Consider the following 22,425-nt stretch of genomic DNA (forward strand, 5'->3'; position numbering starts at 1 on the left):
TACAAAGTCACCTACAAGAGGTCCCTTCCAATCAACCATCTATGATTCTGTAATACGGGATAGTTTATTTTGCAGAAGCCATTCTGTCTTCAGTGACAGTTTCATAAGACCATATATAAATGTTATTTTTTCACTGCAAAGTGCAGTAAGTCTACCAACTCATTATGCATGACAAGAAACATCTAGCAGTAGGCTTTAGTCACTGCTGACCTAGACTGGATTTAAACTGGCAGTTTAGATGTAAAAGACACAGTATCATGTTACCAATCCCCAGAGTCCCTGATGACTTTGCAGTGACCCAGTTTGATTTATTTTTCAAGAACTCATTATTTACAGGTGAGTGTTCACCTGGAGAGTAAAAATGAACTAAGAAGACCCAACATTTCTGTTAAAAATTAAAGCTGACTCTTTTTTAGTCAGTAACTGTAAGCCATATGAGTATATTGTTTTGAATGATGGAAAACAAATTCTTAGCTGCAGGTTTTGTTTTATCAGATCCAGGTAATTTCAAAATATTTTTAATTTCCCACTGAGTTTCAAGAATAAATGCAATTATCATTAGATTAAAATTGCTTTATGACTGTCAGTTCATGCCTCTGCCTCTGCTGAAATTGATTCTGTTACTTTAGTTATGATTTGAATTTGTTTCTACCCAGAGTAATTTTTTTATTGTTATCTTTCTCTGTATAAATTTACTGCATTTTTCAAGATCGGGATTTTTCCTGGTAATCTCAGCACATTACTATATGAAGAAAAGGTTTCTGGGTAAATTGTTAACGTATGTAACCTTCCAAAATCTTTACCAAAAAAAAAGAGGAGGAAATCTTTTGTTAACTTACGTAGAAATCCATGTTAAAGGTGGAAGCACCTTTCCGCTTTTACTGGATTCCCTGTCTAGTAAAAATTGACATGGAAAGCACCTGGAATAACTTTCACACAGTACACAAATAAAAGCACAATGCTACAATTCATATTGAGGGAAATTAACTCCTTTTCTACCTTAATTTCAGAAAACTGTAAAATTGGAAGTGGTGTAGCTTGGTCACTGAGAAAGCAAAGCGAAGTAAATGGCAGGAGGTTTTCTTGTTGCATTTGCTTCTCATGGGAAGTAGGTAGAGATGTAAGTGGGCCAGATGAATAACATCTAACAGCTTTTATACGTTTCAGATGCTGTTAATATTCTTTCTTTTCCCCTCACATACCTTCTGAAAGAAAGAAGATGGAAAACCTTTTGCTCGGTAGTATAAATGGCTTCCTGCTTAAATGTGTCTGGTCCTCAATGCGAAGTACTGCACTGGCTCTGTTTTCAGAACCACATATATTTTTGTTTTCCTTGTCATGTATACTGCTTTTAGAATAGAAGTGCCAGGGTGTTCCTTCATCCCCACCTTTCTAGCCCTGGAGTTGTACTCTGCAGTCACTCAGCTCATGCGCAAAGCTGGAGATTCAGTGATTGTTGAGGCAGAGAGATCTGACAGGGTCTGTCATGGCAAACACTGCCACAGCTTCTGTGCACTGTAAGGCAAAGTCACAGCTGATGCAGTAGTAAGCCTGGAAGAGTGTGCAGGTATTAAGCTGTTGGTACATGCTCAGTCCTCTCAACTGCCCAAGGAGTGCCTTGATAGATCTATTATGCACAAGTTAGCATCAACTTTTTCATTAAAACAACACTTGGACAATAGGGTTTGCTGAACTCATAGACTAAAAAACAGGTCACAACGTGTTAAAAACGGTAAGTTTTCGTAAAAAGATTTTTAGACTGTTTTCTTACTTTCCTTTCTACTCATCCTCCAAAATATTTTTAAATTCCTGAAGAAAAAAAAATACTTTTTTGGTTTTTAATAGGGACTTGAACTGTAAGCTGAAACATTACTTTAGTTCTGTAGGTTCACAAAAGGGCTAGCTAAAGTAGTTATTGACAATAGAAGAGAAATAAATTCACTAAAGGCAAAACAAATTATACCAATTTTGACTCCTTTGCAGTAGAACTGTTTTATCTTTTTAGCATACTCACCCCTAATCAAAGGATAGAAGGTCACACCTGCTTTCTAGACACTAGGCCGTCCTTCCATTTGCTTTACTTGTGAGGGTTCTGAATATGGCAATATATGTCATACTTTTGACTCAGTGTTGACACAGATAGATGAGTGTGCTAAAGAACATGTTGAACCCTCTGCCTTCATCTGATGATGTTATGCATCAATCAAATACTTTTATTCCACTGCCTCTATTACAAGGAGCTTGTATTTCAATCCTTATGGTATTTTACTTCTCCCTTATTTTCATGACCACAGCAGACACAGGAAAAACAAAATTCTTCTCCAGTTACATGACAACAGCTTGTGTTTTCCTCCCATGTATGCCAAGTTGCTGTCAAAAGCTGAACTGCAACAAATAACTGCAACATGAAGTTCTTGCATTTCAGAGTGACCAGAAGCCTTGTACTGGAAATCATATTTGAGGCAAGGACCATTTTCACAACTTCGGGCTTGGCAGCCACTTCCTGAGTTTGTGCTTGGTATCTGGTATCATATTTTCATGCACAATTCATTGTCATGGTGACATAACACTGATGATTCATTGCATTTATCACTTCTGGTGGGATCAACAGTTTTAAGCTATGTAATGCATCATCTGCCACCTGTGAATGTTACCATTACATAGGTTATTCTCACACCTGGACATGCGAAACAAAAACACAGAGAAGACCCAAATACTAAGACATGAATTCACTGCAAAATAAAAGAGAACTCTATGGCAAATGTAGTTTTCTTTCTCGAAAACAAGAACAGTTTCTGATGGAGGTGAATTTATAGCAACTTGCATTATTTGTATTATGGATTGTATTCCATGTTACTATTATCTGTTGTGTTATCTATTATCTGTATTCTCCCTTTGGGCTTCTAGCATAGTTGCTCTTCTGTCCACCACCTTCCACTGAAGTAATTTTGTACTCACTTGGATGCCTTAGAGACCTGAAGCAGTTACTGCTTCATTGTGCAAAATTACTTCCCATCTCCTTTGTCTCAGCATGAAATGAGAGAGAGAAGGAGGAGGAAAGTTAGAATTAAAAATGGCTAGGGGTATTAGAATTAAAATTGGATTTAGAATTAAACTTGGCTAGGGATGTTAGAATTAAACACAATTAAAATTGGCTAGGGATGTTAAAGGTAACAGGAAGGGGTTCTATAGGTACATAGCAAGTAAAAGACAGACTAAGGACAATGTGGGCCCTCTCCGGAAGCTATCAGGAGAACTGGCTACCCTGGATTTGGAGAAGGCTGAGGTTCTTAATGACTTCTTTGCCCCAGTCTTCACTGGCAAATGCTCTGACCACACCACCCAAGTCTTTGAAGGCAGACACAGGGACTGTGAGAATGAAGACCTTGGGCCCACTGTAGGAGAGGATCTGGTTTGAGACCATCTTAAGAACCTGAATGTGCACAAGTCCATGGGACCTGATGAAATCCATCCGTGGGCCCTGAAGGAGCTGGTGAATGAGGTTGCTAAGACACTGTCCATCACAGTAGAAAAATCATGGCAGTCAGGTGAAGTTCCCAGTGACTGGAAAAAGGGAAATATAACCCCCATTTTCAAGAAGGGGAAAATGGATGACTCGGGGAATTACAGACCCGTCAGTCTCACCTCTGTGCCTGGCAAAATCTTGGAGCAGATTCTCCTGGAAGGCATGCTGAGGCACATGAAAATCAACAAGGTGCTTGGTGACAGCCGGCATGGCTTCACTAAGGGGAAATCCTGCCTGACCAAGTTGGTGGCCTTCTATGATGGGGCTACAGAACTGATGGACAGGGGTAGAGCAGTTGATGTCATCTACCTGGACTTGTGCAAAGCGTTCGACACTGTCCCACACGACATCCTTGTCTCTGAATTGGAGAGACATCAATTTGATGGATGGACCACTCGGTGGATAAAGAACTGTCTGGATGGCCGCACACAAATTGTTGTGGTCAATGGCTCAATGTCTGGCTGGAGACCAGTAACGAGTGGTGTCCCTCGGGGATCGGTGCTGGGACCAGTCTTGTTCCGCATCTTTGTTGCTGACATGGACAGTGGGATTGAGTGCACCCTCAGCAAGTCTGCCAATGACAAAAAGCTGTGTGGTTCAGTTGATACCCTGGAGGGAAGGAATACCATCTAGAGGGACCTCGACACGCTTGTGAGTTGGGCTGATGCCAACCTCATGAAGTTTAACCATGCCAAGTGCAAGGTCCTACACCTGGGTCAGAGCAATCCCAAGCACAGCTACAGGTTGGGCAGAGAAGAGATTCAGAGCAGCCCTGCGGAGAAGGACTTGGGGGTGTTGGTTGATGAGAAAATGAGCCAGCTGCAGTGTGCGCTCACAGCCCAGAAAGCCAACCATATCCTGGGCTGCATCAAAAGGAGCGTGACCAGCAGGTCGAAGGAGGTGATCCTGCCCCTCTACTCTGTTCTTGTGAGACCTCACCTGGAGTATTGTGTGCAGTTCTGGTGTCCTCAACATAAAAAGGACATGGAGCTCTTGGAACAAGTCCAGAGGAGGGCCACGAGGATGATCAGGGGACTGGAGCACCTCCCGTATGAAGACAGGCTGAGAAAGTTGGGGCTGTTCAACCTGGAGAAGAGAAGGCTGCGTGGAGACCTCATAGCAGCCTTCCAGTATCTGAAGGGGGCCTATAGGGATGCTGGAGAGGGACTCTTCATTAGGGACTGTAGTGATAGGACAAGGGGTAATGGGTTAAAACTTAAACAGGGGAAATTTAGATTGGATATAAGGAGGAAGTTCTTTACTGTTAGAGTGATGAGGCACTGGAATGGGTTGCCCAGGGAAGTTGTGAATGCTCCATCCCTGGTGATGTTCAAGGCCAGGTTGGACAGAGCCTTGGGTGGCATGGTTTAGTGTGAGGTGTCCCTGCCCATGGCAGGGGGGTTTAGATGATCTTAAGGTCCTTTCCAACTCTGACTATTCTATGATTCTAAGAGAATTTTACTACTGCTTTGGAAAGTACTATTAGGCCAATTTCCGTTGCTGCTTCACTCAATGTAACTTCTGTTTCTGTGTAATAGTCAAGATTTAAATCCTGGTCATTTTGTGTGCTTATAGGAAAATTGTTTACTGTGCATCACATTAATAAATTTTTTTACCACTTCTTGGGAATCTGGAAGATATGAGACAAAAAAAGCAGCTTGTCCTATATCTGACAGGTTGATTATTTCTGCCTAGGGGTAAACAAATTGAAAGAGGTATTACTGTCTTTTTCGCCTATGTCACTCATACTTCAAAGCCTCTTCCTCATTCCCAGAACATAAACGCCAGGTTCAGCCCATTCAACACCCAGCCACCAAGCTGTATGTTAAAGGGAGAAGCTTGAGTTTATTCCTCAGTTGCTTCAGTAGAAACTAGTTCAAGGCCCCTCTTCCAGGTGAACATGTTTTCCTGGATGGTGCACAGGGATTTATAAAGGAGGCAAACCTTTGGTAAGGCCAGCTGTGTGAGTGGACAGCTCATCACCTATCAGACCCCTGGTGAGAGCAACCATCTCCCCCATGCCTGTGTCTTCTCCTGGATTCAGCATGTAGTCTTGCTGCTTGCTCTGCTTGTGTCACTGTTCCTCTGGCCACAGAGCACTTCTTGCTTCCTTCCTTGAGAATTCTTGTTTTAATGGTCTAACATCTGTCTGACAAGAGTTTTCTGGCCCTGGAGAACAATCACTTACTTCTCTGGTAACAAGCAGTTGTGGCTAGCTTTCTTACTGCACTCCAGAGCATTTTCCCTAGAGATGCCCCATTGCTGCTTTCCATTCTACTTGCTACTGTAGCCTCCTTTAATGTAACTTCAGGGGATCAACCAGATTGACGTTAGGTATGTGGAGTGAGTCACAGACAGTAATCCTACAGAATAACAAAGGCATCATCTGCTGTAATGTTGTCCCTGTCATCTCCATCCACCTCAAATGCCTTAGGCCTTCCAAGTGTTCTTCCTAGGGCTGTTTAGACTTTGCAGCCACTGAGCAAAAAAGAAGTGATCTCTAGTTACTTTTAAAGTAAATGACCTTGCACAGTGAAGTTTTTTTTAACTTATCCCATATTTGTTTCTGTCCAGACAGAGGATGAACAAATGCAGTGCCAGGCACTGGCAGGATCAGTGTCTATAAATATATAAAGGGGGAGTGTCACGAGGATGGAGCCAGGCTCTACTCGGTGGCAAACAATGATAGGACAAGGGGTAATGGGTACAAACTGGAACACAAAAGGTTCCCCTTAAACTTGAGAAGAAACTTCTTCTCGGTGAGGGTGACGGAACACTGGAACAGGCTGCCCAGGGAGGTTGTGGAGTCTCCTTCCCTGGAGACATTCAAAACCCACCTGGACACATTCCTGTGTAACATTATCTAGGTGTTCCTGCTCCGGCAGGGGGATTGGACTAGATGATCTTTCGAGGTCCCTTCCAATCTCTAGCATACTGTGATACTGTGATACTGTGATCATGAAAGGAACATAGAATCATAGAGTGGTTTGGGTTGGAAGGGACCTTAAAGATCATTTGGTTCCAACCCGGTGCCCTGAGCAGAGACACCTTCCAGTAGAACAGGTTGCTCAAAGCCCCATCCAGCCTGGCCTTGAGCACAGTCAGGGATGGGGCAGCCACAGCTTCTCTGGGCAACTTACGCCAGCGCCTCACCATCCTCACAGTGAAGAACTTAGTCCTAAAATCCCTAACCTAAATCTCCCCTCTTTCAATTTAAAGGCATTCCCCCTTGTCCCAACAGTACGTGCCCTTCTAAAAAGTCCCTCTCCAGATTTCTTGTAGGCCCTCTGATCAGGGTCTCTCTTGAGCCTTCATGTCTCCAGGCTGAACAAGCCCAGCTCTCAGCCTGTCTCCATAGCAGAGGTGTCCCAGCCTCATCCTCATGGCCTCCTCTGGGCTCATTCAGGCAGGTCCATGTCCTGCTTATGTTGGGGCCTTGGAGCAGGATGCAGCACTGCAGGTGGGGTCGCAGAAGAGCAGAGTAGAGGGGCAGAATCACCTCCCTCCACCTGCTGACTCCTGGCAGGTCCTGGCACTACTCTGGAGTTTCTCCAGCTCAGGAACCCTCCGTACACACAATGCTGCACTCTGCTGCAGACGGGCCTACTCCAGAGCTGATCACTTTGGCACTGAGTCATCATTTTAAATTCCAAAATACACCTGCTGTACTGAATTCACACTGCTACGTTAAGCAATAAAAACCAGATTCTTCATATGAGACAACTTCTCACTTTGCTGCTCAAAAAGAGAACAAAATGTCCCTGAGACCTTGCCAGAAGACCATCTCCAACATACCATGCCTTACAACCTCCTGTCATACCTTTCAGTCAACGCCCCCCACCCACTTCAGTCTTACCATGTACTTCAGTAACAAGCACTGGGACGCTGCAATAAGCATCAAATGACAGCCCTGTTTGAGTAAGACCAGCACTCATTCATCTGCCTGGGTTAAACCTGCAGTGCAGGGTGCATGCTCTTCAGCAAGCACCAGGTCTGACAGTACAACCATGTGATGTCACTTTTTGACTTTACAGCTTTCAGTCCTGAAAAATGATGGAAATTAAAATGTGACATTTCAGTGCATGTTTCCTAACCTCAGCAATGCAGAGAGCTGCAGAAAAGACTCTTCAGTGAAGGCTGCTCTCACTGAAGGTGTAACATATTCAGGAAGGTCACATGTATTGTCTTTTTGCATGTTCAGTGGTGGGGCCTATTTTCCCTTCTAGTTTTGCCAGAAAATACTCTCTGGCTCACATAAATACACCAGCTGTCTTCTGATAGCCTTGACACCCAACAGGCAGTGTCACGGTTTACACTGGACTCAGCTGTATCAAAGGCAGTGAACCACCAACTGTGTATTTAATGATTCCTCTTTGCAGAGAGTTGTATTTTGTCTTTAAAAATTCAGATTGCAAGGACAATCTGACTTTCCTAAGGGCAAATCCTGGGAGACTTTTAAATGAAAATAAAACTCATTAAGTAAGGAATGAGTAGAAAGTTTAAAAAATGCCTACTTTGATGATCAAGGAAGTGGTTTTTCAAATCTCTACTGGAGCATCTCAGTAATACAGAAGTGAATTTTGGCCTAATGACAGATCTTGCAGATGTGCCTTCAGAGAGTTGTGGGGAGCCATGTTAGTCCTGAGAGTCTCTGAAGGCCATTTCTTGCCACATGGTCTCTCCATTCCAGCCAGGAGCTGCTTCATGGCTGCATGGGAAGAAGGGCAGGAGGGAAATCTGCTTTCTCAAGCAAAAGAGCTCAAACTGGCAGGTCACGCATCCTGTGCTTAAGGGACTCCAAGCTGAGAGACATGCAGGTAAAATTAATACTAAATTAAATCCGTGGTCCTATTTATGTAGTCCTATTATGTAATACTCTATGTTTGCATAGAGTATTAAAAATTGGCAACAGAATGTTTGTTGTTGGATATACGCAACTAAGATTTTATCTGTTGCTTGTAAAGGATCAGGTACCCACGAAAATATTTCTGCCAGAATGGTAGAAACCAGTGGTCTAGGGTAAAGGGATATCTTGCTCTTTATGCCCTTCAGTCTTTTTACATCCTTATTACAATCCCTGACAGGTTTGCACTAAGGATACCTGGCCAGTAAGAATTTCAATTATATTTAATGTGAACCAATATTTAATGTAAACGAGAAAGCAAATGACAAATAGTAGCAGTTCTTGTCTGAATAATTTCAAGCTCAATTTTTATTTCATCTAACCTGAATTGAAATTAAGTTGCCAGGTTTCAGATCTTGCTATGGATCCTTTGAGCTATGTAGTAGCCCACCTTTATTTTTAATGAGGAATCCGTTCTTCTAATTCACATCTACACGACTGCTCCTACTTTCATGTGAATAGTGATGTAGAGTCTAGACTATTTTTTTCCCCGTCATAACAGGAAATATTTTGGGAGTACCAGCACTGACAGGATCTACCTGCAAAGGTAGAGTGAGTGGAAAGCAGACTGTTTTTAATGCTCCAGAGGAAAGAAGAAAAGTCAAGTTCACTGGGAATTTGTCTGAAATTCATGTTCTCCTGTAAAGCCCAATGTGACGAGCTTCCTTTATAAAGAATAAATAGTATAATGTACAAAAAGAATAGAAATATTCCCATAACCTCTGTGTTGGTATCTCTATCTCTGACCTGCAATTTTCTATTAAACCTCTGTACCTGAAGATCAGGATTCGCAGTGGTCATGGACAAACAACTCAGCAAAGCTGTCCCTCAGCCTGGCACTCAGTGAAATCCTGATGTAGAAGAAGAGTCAATTACAGCTAACTTTAAGAAAAGCTTATATTACATATACCATTGTTCACTGTTGTCTTTCCTCTGTGACTTTTGTGAACTCATACAACAGCTTTGGAACGCAACTCTCTGTAGTGAGGGTTTAAGTCTGGTTTGGGCTTGGGACTTAAGCTGTCCCAAGGCAGATGAGCACTGAGCTCTTGCTAGCACTCACTCTTTTGCAGAGTTCCATTAGGTCCCAGTGTTTGAAAGTGATTATGTCAGAGTTATAAGAGGAGTGTGGGGAAGAGTCCATTTGCAAAATACTAGAAAAAGCAATCTCAGAATCTTTACTGAAAGACATGAAAAATATATCTTACTACAATTGGAAACAGCAGTATTTATTTGCATGTATAAACACCATTACAGAATCACCCTGCCCCACCCTGGATACCAGATTTACATCCTCTCCTTCCCTCTGTTTATTTTTTTGCTAAACGCTATGTGATTTAATTTCCCTTCTCCCATGAACTTTTACGGACCTCAAAATCTTGACTGATCCTACTCAGTGACCTCCTTTCCTCCCAAAGCACCAGTTGGGAGTTGCAGCATGATGCTGCTTCAACATGTCAGGCCATTAGTAGCTAGGCTAAGTAGCCAGAAATCCTCTGGTGTTCCAGCTGCAGACTCCAGATATTCTGACGCAACAGACTACTGTGTTTTTCACTGAAAAAGAAATAAAGCTCTGGAGATGACTTATTCTGTGATATACATGCTGGGAAAAAAAATAAAAAAAAAAAAAATCCAAACACCCAAACATGAAAAACCTCAACAAAATAAAAACAATAAAACCAAAACCAACCAAATGAAAGAATTGTAGCAGAATTACCAGAAACATGAAGACATATAAGAACATGCAAACTGAAACACAGGTGGTATCACTGGATGCTGGAAAAGGTACTCCTTTTCTTTAAAGGCACTTAATTGAAAGTTTAAAGCAAGTAATATAAAAACCTGTTTGCTCAGTTGTTATTTTCAATGTTTTGCTTATGTTTCATGGCTTTCCACTGGGATAGACTAGACTAGAATACAGTAGAATAGAATAGAAACAATAGAGTACTTCAATTGGGAGGGACCTACAATGGTCATCTAGACCAACTGCCTGACCACCTTAGGTTGACCAAAAGTTAAACATATTGTTAAGGGCATTATCCAAATGCCTCTTAAACACTGACAGGCTCAGGGCATCGACCACCTTTCTATGAAACTTGTTCCAGTGTTTGACCACTCTCTTGGCAAAGAAATGAATCTATTTTTTTCTGTAGACTTTAATAGACCAAGGAAGAGAAAACGTTTCTCCAAGAATCTCTGTACAGTACTGGTGTATCTCAAGCCCGATGGGAATCTTTGGATTATAGCAAAATACTAAATTTCAAAAAGAAAATGGATTTAAACAAACAAACAAAAACCTCTTTAGAGATTTAAGTACTTAGCTTTCTTGGGTTTCGGTGAAACAAATGTACTTTGCAGTAATACTTCCTTAAACAATCCATCACTTTCTTGGTTTTATGACAGAGGTGATCCTGACTTTAAACGCATGCATAGCAATGGAGTGTTTTCATGCTATCTCAGCATTTGGAAACATAGCACAGGCTTTGTTAGGTTGTAACAATTGAAAACATTAGCAAATTTAAGAAAGGTTATATAAAGAAATGATTGTGCACAAGGAAGCCATTTGATTAATGACCATGTACTTCAGGCACTTCAATTATTTTTTTTTCTCCTTGTAAATTAGTGCAATTGTAAGGTATTACAGGTAGAAATTTAGGCACAATTTGAAGTCACAGAACAGACAATGTTCCTGGAGCACAGGAATAGGCCTTAGGGAAGGAAAATGAAGAGCAGAGTAATAGCAGGGTAGATGGGAAGTGCAGGTGGCAGCAGGGCCAGCCCATGGCAAGGACAAGTGCCTGGCCATGGGGTTGGGGACATGGCCAAGGTCATGTTTGGACATCACCCCACAGGTTAGATCACCCCATCTACCTCAGTGGGGCCGGTGGGCAGCCAGGGCCCACTGGTGACAGAGCTCAGGCCGGGACCAAAAGCAAGAGCACAGCCTAAAAGCAGCTTCCAGAGCACGTTGGGGGATTTCCCTTGTGCTGAGGCTTTGGCAGCTCAGGGTCTTTCAGTTTACCAAACCTTTGTTTCTCTTTGCATATAGAGAAAGTTGGGGCTGTTCAGCTTGGAGAAAAGAAGACTGTGTGAAGACCTCAGCAGACTTCCAGTATCTGAAGGGGGCCTATAGGGATGCTGGGGGGGGGGACTCTTCACTAGGGACTGTAGTGATAGGACAAGGGGTAACGGGTTAAAACTTAAACAGGGGAAGTTTAGATTGGATATAAGGAGGAAGTTCTTTACTGTGAGGGTGGTGAGGCACTGGAATAGGTTGCCAGGGAAGTTGTGAATGCTCCATCCCTGGCGGTGTTCAAGGCCAGGTTGGACACAGCCTTGGGTGACATGGTTTACCATGAGGGGTCCCTGCCCATGGCAGGGGGGGTTGGAACTAGATGATCTTAAGGTCTTTTCCAACCCAAACCATTCTACAATTCTATGATTCTATGAAGATGGAATTGCTTATGTTCTTTCACCAGGGGACCTGAGAAGATGCCATCAGGGCTTCACACAGTGAAGAAGAAGCCATGAGAGAGCACTCCCTGGTCCCCTCTGCCCCTGCAGCACTGCTTCACCACCATCCTGGCACACAGTGGAGTGGTCTGAGGGTGCACACGAGGCTGGAGCTCCCAGCTACCACAAAGCAAGGAGAGTGGTGGCACTGGTTTTCCAGAGCTCAGAGGGAGACCCGGTCACAGGTGAACATTTGTGATTTGCTTGTAGCACTAGCTAGCTGAACGGAGAAATCAGTTCTAACGTTGTCTTCTCTGTATTCACCTTCCATGCTTTGTCAGTACTAAAATAGCTCACTAGTACAAAACTTTCCATAATGTCTCCTCTCAAACTCTCTGTGTCACAGTCACATCCTGGTTTGCTTAAGATGATCATAACTAGAAGCCTAAAGTGAAGGAGGACAACAGAGTTTAATGAATTAAACTGCACCACTGAAGCTGCAGGGAATAATCTGATTTTTTAGAGAGCACTACCCTGCAATAAGCAGTCAATGTCAGTAATTTGTACTGATGAAGCAGTGAAGTGAGATGCAATTGTGCATTTTCTGAACAAACCCCCACTGGCTCATCACCCTTTGACCTTGTACAATGTCCTTAACTGCCAACCAAGTACAGCCTTTTGAAACAAACCCTTCTGTGGGTGGCAGGTGTGTGTAAAAACAGGCTGATCGCTGCAGTCTGAAATTGTACATCTGCGTAGGCAGATGGACTGTGTAGATGCAGTTTGCTGTTCAACTACCTTTGTAGTACCTTTCTAATACCTTTCAGTACCTTTCTGCGTAAAAAGGTACAAAGACCTAGGCTTTCTTCAAATAGCAGTTTTTAGAACCTGCTTCCTTGTTTTCATGAATACGTTGTCTGTTTCCATGGAAATAAACCTTTAGCAAAAAGCAAAAGCCAAAAGTATCAAAACCCTAATCAGCAGGGAAGTGAACAAGTCCCCAGGGGACGTGTACGGCTAAAAATCAAATTTAGGGGCTCTTACTTCCAGACCTTTCGGCTTGTTTGGCTTGTGTTAGTCTTGGGCCATTCCTTGTTACGTTTTCTCTTCCCTCCTTGGCTTGTTCTCAGGTCTGGCAAAAGAGGGTATTTCTCATTGCATTCTTCTTTACCAGCAGGACAGCAATGGTAATTGTAGTGCAAAAGCCAACCCACAGAATATATTTAATTCTTAACCAAGATGGTAGTTTCAGATGACTGTGACTTCTCATAGAAGCAGACTTCTTCCCCTTAACCTGTAGCACACAGGATGTAGACCTTGACTTCATTTCCATGAAAATTAAGGCCACTTTGCTATATCAACCCAGAAAAGCAAAATGTAATTTCTTTCATTACTTCCAGATGAAAACAAACTGAAATATTCCTTCCATAACAGAATTGCAGTTGGTGGTTGATCAAGGAATAGTACAGCAAAGCTGACCATCATAACCTAGAGAGCTTTTGAATCTTTCAGTGATACATAAATCTGAAATCTGAGGCAAGAAAGGAAAAGGTGACCTTTTTTCTGCTTCTGCTTTCTCTGCTTATGTTCTGTATAGTATGTAAGAAGATAAAATCCCCAAGGAGATTCCTGCACAGGACCAGCAGCCTGCATGTGGATGTGTCAGCACCAGCCTTGGAGTGTCACCCCATGTGACTTGGTACAGTCTGCTGAATTCTGTAATGGGGTCCTGCTGCTTGAGGAAAGCTTCATTCTGCCTGTGTCTTAATTAGTTGGCATAGTAAACTTACTGACATTCAGATCTTGGAAGAACCTGCTCAGGCTGAAAGAACTTCCTTCCTGTCCAATTGACCTTGAGTCTGGAAAGAAGTAGATCTGCCGTTTTCTTTTCTGGCTGCAGCAAGTCACTGAAATAAAAAGTGCTTCATTTGTGTCAGTGTTTTTGTCTTTGGTGCCAACAAAAAAGCCTTTCTTTGGGAGGCCTGTAAGTTTTCTTCTGTATAAAGTTGCTTTCTTGAATATTTATGTTTAGAGCTGTGTATACAAACTCATTAAGAAAATTAATTAAGTCCATACAAACCAGTTTTGTCAGGAGTCACAATAGCCGTGAATTTTTACTACATGTTTCTGACCAAGCTGGGTCAGAGGGCTTGGTTTTCTTTCTGTAGGAGTTTAGCTGAGTTGTTTAATCTGGTGTTATAAGCAGGTGTCTCTCTTCCCACCTCCCTTCCGCCTTTATGCTTTCTTTCAGCCTACCGTTTCTCCTGCTCTGACCTCTTCTTCTAATTTCCCATGAAGTGGCTTTAGGAATTAACTCATTTAGTTTGGCATCTTCAGTCAGCATTGCAGCCTGGGGCCAAGTAGGCTTAGTGCTAAGTCTTTGGAGCATACCCTAAACATCACCACCAGACTGTGACCTATTGAAAGGCATCATTGCATGCAGCCCCCTTGTTGGTCCTGCAAGAGGAAATTATACCTCTACAGCAGCAAATTATCAGACAGTCTTGCTTTTGCCATGTCCCTTTATTGAGGCATTTTTGTTTGTAGCACAGATCTTAACAATATTCTTTCTTTGCTGTATGGAGGACTTGGCAGTGCCTGAAAGAATGTTTTTTAGCAGTTAAAGAATGAAAGGACAGGAGTACCCAGCCCATGCTTCCTTCCTGGCACTTCACCCAGCTTTTCCATACCTATTCAATTCAGTTTAATAAAGAATTGCATTCCCACTGGAATTGCATACGATGGTTCAGTAACCTACAGCATCCTGTTTAGCTTCTGGCTCTATGTCTGATAAGGCTTTCTCTAAGGAAGTGGCAGCTCTTTTCTGTTGATGAAGACATGCAAGTTAGAGGAAGAATTACTTTTAAAGAGATTTCATCTTTAAGTTAAGAAAAGATGACCAAGATTTTTGGTCAGTAGAGAAAAAGTAAAACTAAGGTTTAGCCCCATGTGTCAGAGTGTCTGATTGATCAGATGTCATGCCTGTTCTCAAAACTAATGTACACCTTTCACTACTGTTATCACAAATCCTGACATTGACTTCCAGACTTCAGTCATTACTGATTGCACAGAGAAGCACTGAAAAAAATTCTCTTTTCTCTACATGCCTCCTGGGCAGTTTAAAATTTCTCCTCAGTTTTTCTGATTGATTTGTTAAAACTACCAATTTTTTTTTCTTTTTTTTTTTTTTTGTGGTGCCTGTGTCCTAGAGTCCAGTCCATATGCAAGATGGATGCCTTCATTCTTCTGATTACTGTCTATCTGTAATGCATTTTTGTATCAAATCTATCAGTTCATCTAGTTCACAGCCAACCAGATTGAATAAAAAATCTGAGTTTATTGTGGAACATGCTCTCAAGTGAACCCTACACCATCTCTATGGCAAAGTTAAGCCAAATAAATCCTAGAGTTGTTGTTTGCAATACAGATGACAAAGAGGTTGAAAACTGTAACTGACATGGGTGCTAGAAGACTAGCATGGAAAAAATTGGCTTTTGAGGAAAATGGATGATTCAGTATCATCCTGCAGCTGATGAAAATGGTGAAAAATGCAGCTAACAGAAGGAGCCAACAAAAAGCAATGATTTGTACAGAAGAGAGCACATGATGGTCCAAGGGCTTTTTTCAGAACAGCACATCTGTATCACTACAATGTTAGTGACTTGATGTTCAAGTGTCTAGTGCAAGAATAAACAACAGCTTCCCAACACAGGTGACCAAGAAGCCAAGGAGCAGAGGTACTCTGCTGGGCCTGATACTTAAAAAGCAGGAGGAACTGGTCAGGAATGTAAACATCATGGCAAGCTTGATTGCAGGGACCATGAGATGGTGGAGACTAGGAAACTGAGAGGATGGGATGAGGTAAACAGCAGGACCACAACTTGGAACTTCTGGAGAGCAAAATTTGTTCTGCTCGGTGATTTACTTGGAAGAATCCCATGTGATATAGCCCTAAAGAGGAGTCCAGGACAGCTGGTTGATTTTCAGTGGTAACCCCTTCCAAGTTCAAGAACAGTCTATCCCAACAGGCAGAAATGAAGCAAAGCAGGCAGGAGGCCTGCATGGATGAGCAATGGGCTCACAGCTAGACTCCAACATAAAAAGGAGGTGTACAGGAGGTGAAAACAGGGGCAGATCACCCGGGAGAAATATCGAGATACTATCTGACCATGGATTAGGAAAGCCAAAGCTCAGCTGGAGTTGAATATGGCAAGAGATGTGAACAGCAACAAGGAAGATTTGCTCAGGGACATCAGCAGCAAAAGACTAGGGAAAACATGGCTGCACTGCTAACCTAGGCAGGGGCATTGTGACAAAGGACACAAAGGTGGCTGAGGCTCAGTGCCTTCTTTGCCTCTGTATTTATTGGTAAGACTTCCCCTCAGTAATCTCAGGCACCAGAGGGAAAGTCCAGGGCAAAGTAGATCTACTCTCAGTGCAGGACGATTGTGTTAAGGAGCACATATATAACCTGGACATACCGACATCCATGGGCCTGATGCAGTGCACACACAAGTGCTGGGGAAGCTGGCCTGTGTCTTTACAGGCTGCTTACAATCATCAAGGGTGTGGAGGAGAGGGGCATGACTGGGAAGTGATCCTGAGGACTGGAAGGAAGCAAGGAGAAGGAGGATCTGAGGAGCTACAGGCTGCTCAGCCTTACCATGATCCCTGCAAAGGTGATGGAGCTGATGAGCCTGGAAACCATGTTCTGACATTTTGCATCTGGTTGGCATGGATTTATGAAAGGGAACTGACCTGCCTGATGGCTCTCCACAATGAGATGACTAGCTCAGTGTATATGTGTACAATAGGAAAGGAAGTCCGGGAAATAATTACTCAGAGCAATGACCAGAATGAAACTAGGTTCTTGCTGTATGTAATAGATTCAAGAAATGTTTACTTAGCATAATTTTGGATGCCTGTCTATTGGGTAATTTTTATACTAGGGCTGACAGCTGCTTGTGTAGCAGATGAAAGTACAGCGCTGCTCTTTTCTTTATGTTTCTTATTCTGGTGCTACATCTCCATTAGCATTTCTGGAGGAGTAAATATGTTGATTTGGAAAAGATGGCTTTCTTACAGTTATTTGACATGGGAGTGTTATGGAGACATCAAGAGGAAAATGCCAAGATAAAGGAGGTGCTGTTTTGTCAGTATCTGCATCTTCAAACACCTACCACTACAAGCAAATCTGCTTTATTTTTAGGAAGAATCATAATGGAGCTGACTGCCACCAAGTGACACCTCTTTTATGAGTGGACTGCTTTTAGCAACTCAGGTGCCTTTTGCTGCAAGAGTTGAGGAAATATTCCTCACCTTTGACCACCTCCTTTTTCTCTTTCATCACTGTCTCTAACAAAGAAAGGCAAAAACATGAGTAAAAACTGCTAAGCTAGGCACAAAAAGCCAGAGTGGGTTGGATCTGTCTTGCTTCTGCCCCTGTTTCTGGCAGAAACTAGTATTAAAAGTATTAGAAGAACCTGCAAGAAAGGCAGTCACTGACTACTCAGCCCAAAGGGGAAGGAAGACTTTTAGTATTTTTATAATTCTAATGGCAATGGCACAATGATTTTTGTATTAGTCTTCACCAGATTCCTGTATCAGGATGTCATGCTGCCAATATGTGTAGTTTAGTTCTTCCAAAATCCTACTTAAATTACTGGTTTCACTTTTAATTTCAATTTGTGGCAATTGGTTCCATATGGGCCTGTTATCCATATGAAATTATTTCCTGGTATTGATCTGAAATGTTTTTGCTTTCAGTTTGTCCCTCTTCTACTATTACAAAGAACAAATAAATAGGCTTATCATTAATATTTTACCTTTGTGTGTATCTCTCTTGTTTGTTATAGGTGAAATCCTGTTTAGGGAGAATTACTACAGTGACTTCTTTTGGACAAAACCATGTATCTTTTTCCCTTGATTCTTGAAGTACTGTCTTTATGTTTGGAAAGGAACCTTGCTTAACATCCCATTGGTCTGTCACTCCTTTTGTTCTTATATTACTGCTGTATCTGTCTTCAGCTATAGTGAGTGAAATCTAATGTTTTTTATAGACTGTACCACCACTGCAGTTAACTGTATTATTTGCTTGGAATGGAAAAAGCTTAATGTGCCTGAGTGGGAAGAAAAAAAGAAGATAGACTATCAGATGAGACAGGTAGTATCTAAAAAGATTAATATTTTCAAATCCAGCCTTCAATTTTCAGTGGATTTCTGAGGTTTTCAGTTTATATGCACCTAATGGTACAGAGGGGCACTTTCTGTGATTCCTTTCAAAAGTTAAAGCCTGTGCAGAAGCCCAGGAGGGCCAGGTGTTTCTGACAAATCTCAGCACTATGGGCCTTCACTGCAGATCCCCAGGTAACCTTGGCATTTCTGGCTTACGGGTGAAAAACACCGAAGATGCAAACACTGGTCATGTGCTCTGAGAGCTGCAGCTGCCTCATGCCTTGGGAAGTCACGCCGCTGATTTTCCAAGTCAGGAAAACAGGAATCAGCGAACCATCAGTCTTTGACTGGAAACGTGCTGTTAAAAGGTGTTCTGGGGAGTTGTTTTTCTTCGCATGATGATGGCTTTGTAGAACAGTAGAAACTTGTTCCTCATTCCTCCCAATACGGCTGACTTACTTTCTCTCCTTTCTCTCCTACCTGTATTTTCATCATGAAGGACACCTGCCACTGGAAAAAATGGTAGCTTGAAATCTTTTGTCTTTGTAGCTGGTTTTGGTTCAATTAACAAGGTAGGTTAATTCATATTCTGGGGAATGCATTAATTTTTATGGCACAGCCAGGCAACCAGAGTAGGAAAAGGAAATTAATATACCTTCCTATTTCTTTACCCTGGTCCTGAGGTGACACTTCAGCCATTACACACTTGTCTACCACTATCTATTCAAGCAGTTTGGCCTCAATTTAACACCAATAAAACATCATTTCTGCTGTGACTAGTTTGAAGTCTTCAAAACAGACAGAGATAAAATTCACTGGATGACCTATGCAAACCTTTCTGGGATTTTTCTATGCAGTTCTTTCTCTCTTATGCATTGCAGTGGGAGAAGGCATTTGGAAGACAGAGGACCACAGCTATGAAAGATGTGTATTTCAGTAAACGTCTGAGGGCATGACTTTGTTACACAGTATGAAGGACAAACATTTTTATGATCTAGGCTTTATTAATGAGGATGCGCTGTGTTCCTCAGGCTACAAGATAAAGAAGAAGGAGACTATGACTACCAGGAAGGAGCCCACTCACTGCTTGAGAAGCCCTTGTCCTGTCTGATGGGAATGACACTGTCTGCTCTGATGATGATAATCTAATGAGGAGGGAAGAGGAGCACAGTGTTCCAGGATTAGAAAGTATGTGTTATAGCAAGGACTTTGTGGGGTTGAGGGGTGTGTACAGCTGTTGTTGTAAGTGTAAGAAAGAGATAGCAGAGCAGTGAAAGAACAAACTGTTAGGTAAAGAGTTAGTTTATGCATTGTCCTGATAAGTATTCAACTTCTGGCTGTAATACTGTTATACAAGTAGGGGTGTAAAGGCCTGAATAAAACAAAATGAAAATTGCCAAATGTGTATCTTTATTTGCAGCTTTGTCTCCTAGACTACTTCCTTCTTTGCGAATTTATTTCATACACTGTGTTTAAATTGTGGTCACATTAGCCACATATTCCTGTTGGAATCTTTTGTTTTATTAATCAGGTGCACTAAAGAGATTATAAATCTCTTTATTAATATAATTTTGTTTTATTAATCAGGTGCACTAAAGAGATTAAAAAAAAAGATTTTATTATTTGTATTTGTGTTTGTTTTTTAGAAGAAATGTCAATCCAAAGGGATTTTGTCCTATGCAGTGTAACACAGCTGGGTTTTAACAGATCTTAAGCTCAGAAGGCAGTTCTAGGTCAGTTGCAATGAGTTCTTGCTTGATGCACACTGTATACTTTTGCCCAGCTACTCTGTGAAGTCTTGCAATTTCTGTCTAATGAAAGCACTGCCTTCAGGAAAAATAAATTAAAAAATCCATTCTTAATCAGGAAAGAGCAAGAAATAAAGAACCCACTATTTCTAAATAGTCAGTTCTGGTAGTTAAGATTTGCACTATCTGCAGCAGCTTTACTTTTACCTTCATAAAACAAGCAAAAAGGAATCATATGTCAATAAGCTTATAAATTCCTTTTCGCATGAAACTTCAAGCAACACCATTCCAGGGTAAATATGTATGATCTGAAAGTATTAGGCTTGGAGTCTAGCTCTGATGAACCCTGTTGAGCAATACTGGTAATGTAGCCTTGCAGACACAAACTGCATCATCTCTTGTCAGAGCAAGGTATACTGAGGACTTTCTTTCACACTATCCCAGTTTAAGCTTGGCACAGATGTGCAATAGTCCTTAGCTGCTGCCCAGTCAATCAGACTACCATTTAAAAAAATGATCTGCTGACACATTTGTACTGGCTGAAAACATAAAGTTTTCCCCTTCTGTGTGGAGGTGGGGAAGGGAAGAAAGGGTATTATTATATTACTAAGGCCATCAGAAAAATGATTAACATGCACAAAAACAATTGTGGAGAAATAAAGTTAAACAAAACATAGCGTTATGACAGGCCTCATGTCTTGTCCTTTGCAGATAAACACTGTACCTTTCCTTTCGTACTAATCTAACAGCGTGGAACCATTATTCTGTGCCAGCAGCTTATGCTGTTAAAATTCTCCCCTAATTATGTCTGCAGACACTCATAACAACATGCCAAATACAGAAAAGGCTTGTACACTGTTTTGACTTCATTCCAGATGCTTAGTGTTAGAATCACTTTTCAAATTAAGGCAGGTAGTCCAGTCCTGCTCTCATTAAGCTTAATGATAATTTAAACATTTATTGCAAAGGAAGCAGCACTGGACTTCCATAGGACACAAAATCTATGGAAAAAAAATGGTGACAAAGTAAGCCTCTCATTCTGTTCTGCCAGTCTGTGTGGTGCATGTAAGAATAGAAGGTAGGTTATAATACGCTGGTCACTATGGAGAAAAAATGATGCATAACCACTTTCTAGTTTGACTTCACACACATCCTGTATAACGTTGTTTGATAATGCATGAAAAGATCCTGGACCACATCCTCTGCATATGTAGTAGGCATAAAATCAAAGACTTCCAAAGAACTGTTCTAGCTTAATAGAGGATACAAGCTGCAAGGTATATTGCACTACAGATGAATAAGCACTGTTGTCTTTACAAGTAACAGCTGTGTGCTTTTTTTATATAGGATTCATTTTATTGAAAGCAATACAGCTTTTCAGAGATACACAGAATGGCTGAGGCTGGAAACAACTTCTGGAGGTCATCTGGTCCAGCCCTCTGCTCAAGCAGGGCCACCTGGAGCTGGATGGCCAGGACCATGTTCAGAAAGCTTTACTCCCTTCAGGTACTTATACACACTCACAAGATGCCTTAGTTAGGTGTGTGAGCTTCACTGAACCATTTGCAGCGCAGATGATTTGTGATGCTTTTGTTATTTGGTATTTCCTGGCAAGCCAGGAACTAACATCTACTGATATGGACTTCATAATTAAATTAGGAAAACATTAAATAAGCTGTGGGTTGTAACTTCAAACATCCCACATGCAGATGTTTCAACACTGAAGTCTGAGTAAAACGACTGATTTGCAGAATGTACAGAGAAGTGCTGAAGTGCTACCATCTTTTGTGAAGAATTCACTCTCAATTTTGGCCATCTTATTGAAAGCCCAAAATAAGCAATTAATTTCACAAAGCTAAATGCTCATGTAAGAGCCAAGTGATGATTTATGTGCTAGTTGCTAGTATGACAGAGAGATGCATTATTTGAGGGTCTTGTTCTACATTCCAACACATGAATTGAATATTTTTTAAAGTCAAGATACTGCTTTTTGGATGCATGTCTATGAGCAGGCTCAGAGACACTGCCCCTTCCAAGGGCTTCTCCAGAAGCAGAGATGCTGCAAATTACGTGGGGATTTCACAGCAGTTTTCCGAAGTGCCTAAAGCTGATGGCTGTAGCTCCATCCTACCCCTAAGACAGCATTGCAAGCAGATACATTGTACTTGGGTTCTGACAGTAGGGTGAGTCAAAGCCGAGCGGTGTAAAGTGTTTCCACGGTTTCTTTCCTGGCTTCCATCTCTTCTGTCAGTCCCATTAGGCTAGATTGCCTGGAAATGTTAAAGAACTGATGCAAGCTTGGCTGTTTGCCCCCCACCTTGGCAAACAACCTCTCCAGTTGCTGCTAGAGCTCTCAGAGGTCCTCTTTCCAGGACAAGTATTCAGTTAATTAATTGGAGAGATTTAAATACATGATTGGACTGCATGAAAAGGGAAAGCCCACAGGAGGACCCAGGGGTGGGTACAGCTTGCAAATGGAGCCCAGGTAATTCAGTTCTTCAGGGCAACTGGTGCTTTGGTCTAACCCCTTGCTAGTACAAATGGACTGAGAACTGTTCTCAAAACTTTAATGAGCAGAGAGTTAATGTAAAGCAAGGCTAAAACTGGTAGATAAACCTTTC

General features: G+C 41.8%; 1 protein-coding gene across 1 annotated transcript in view; it reads left to right on the forward strand.

Moving 5' to 3' along the window:
* Window positions 1–19,338, forward strand: part of SMARCA2 (SWI/SNF related, matrix associated, actin dependent regulator of chromatin, subfamily a, member 2) — a 131,368-nt gene extending 112,030 nt beyond the window's left edge. Inside the window, exon 34 of the mRNA XM_061477781.1 lies at window positions 19,088–19,338. Coding sequence (XP_061333765.1) covers window positions 19,088–19,099 — 12 coding nt within the window. The 3' untranslated portion in view covers window positions 19,100–19,338. The remainder of the gene's footprint in view (window positions 1–19,087) is intronic.
* The last annotated feature ends 3,087 nt before the right edge of the window (window positions 19,339–22,425 follow it).

Source organism: Pezoporus flaviventris, unplaced genomic scaffold, assembly GCF_033815535.1.
Source record: "Pezoporus flaviventris isolate CSIRO_AGI_PZ_B2104156 unplaced genomic scaffold, CSIRO_AGI_Pfla_v1 ptg000108l, whole genome shotgun sequence".
NCBI lineage: Eukaryota > Metazoa > Chordata > Aves > Psittaciformes > Psittacidae > Pezoporus > Pezoporus flaviventris.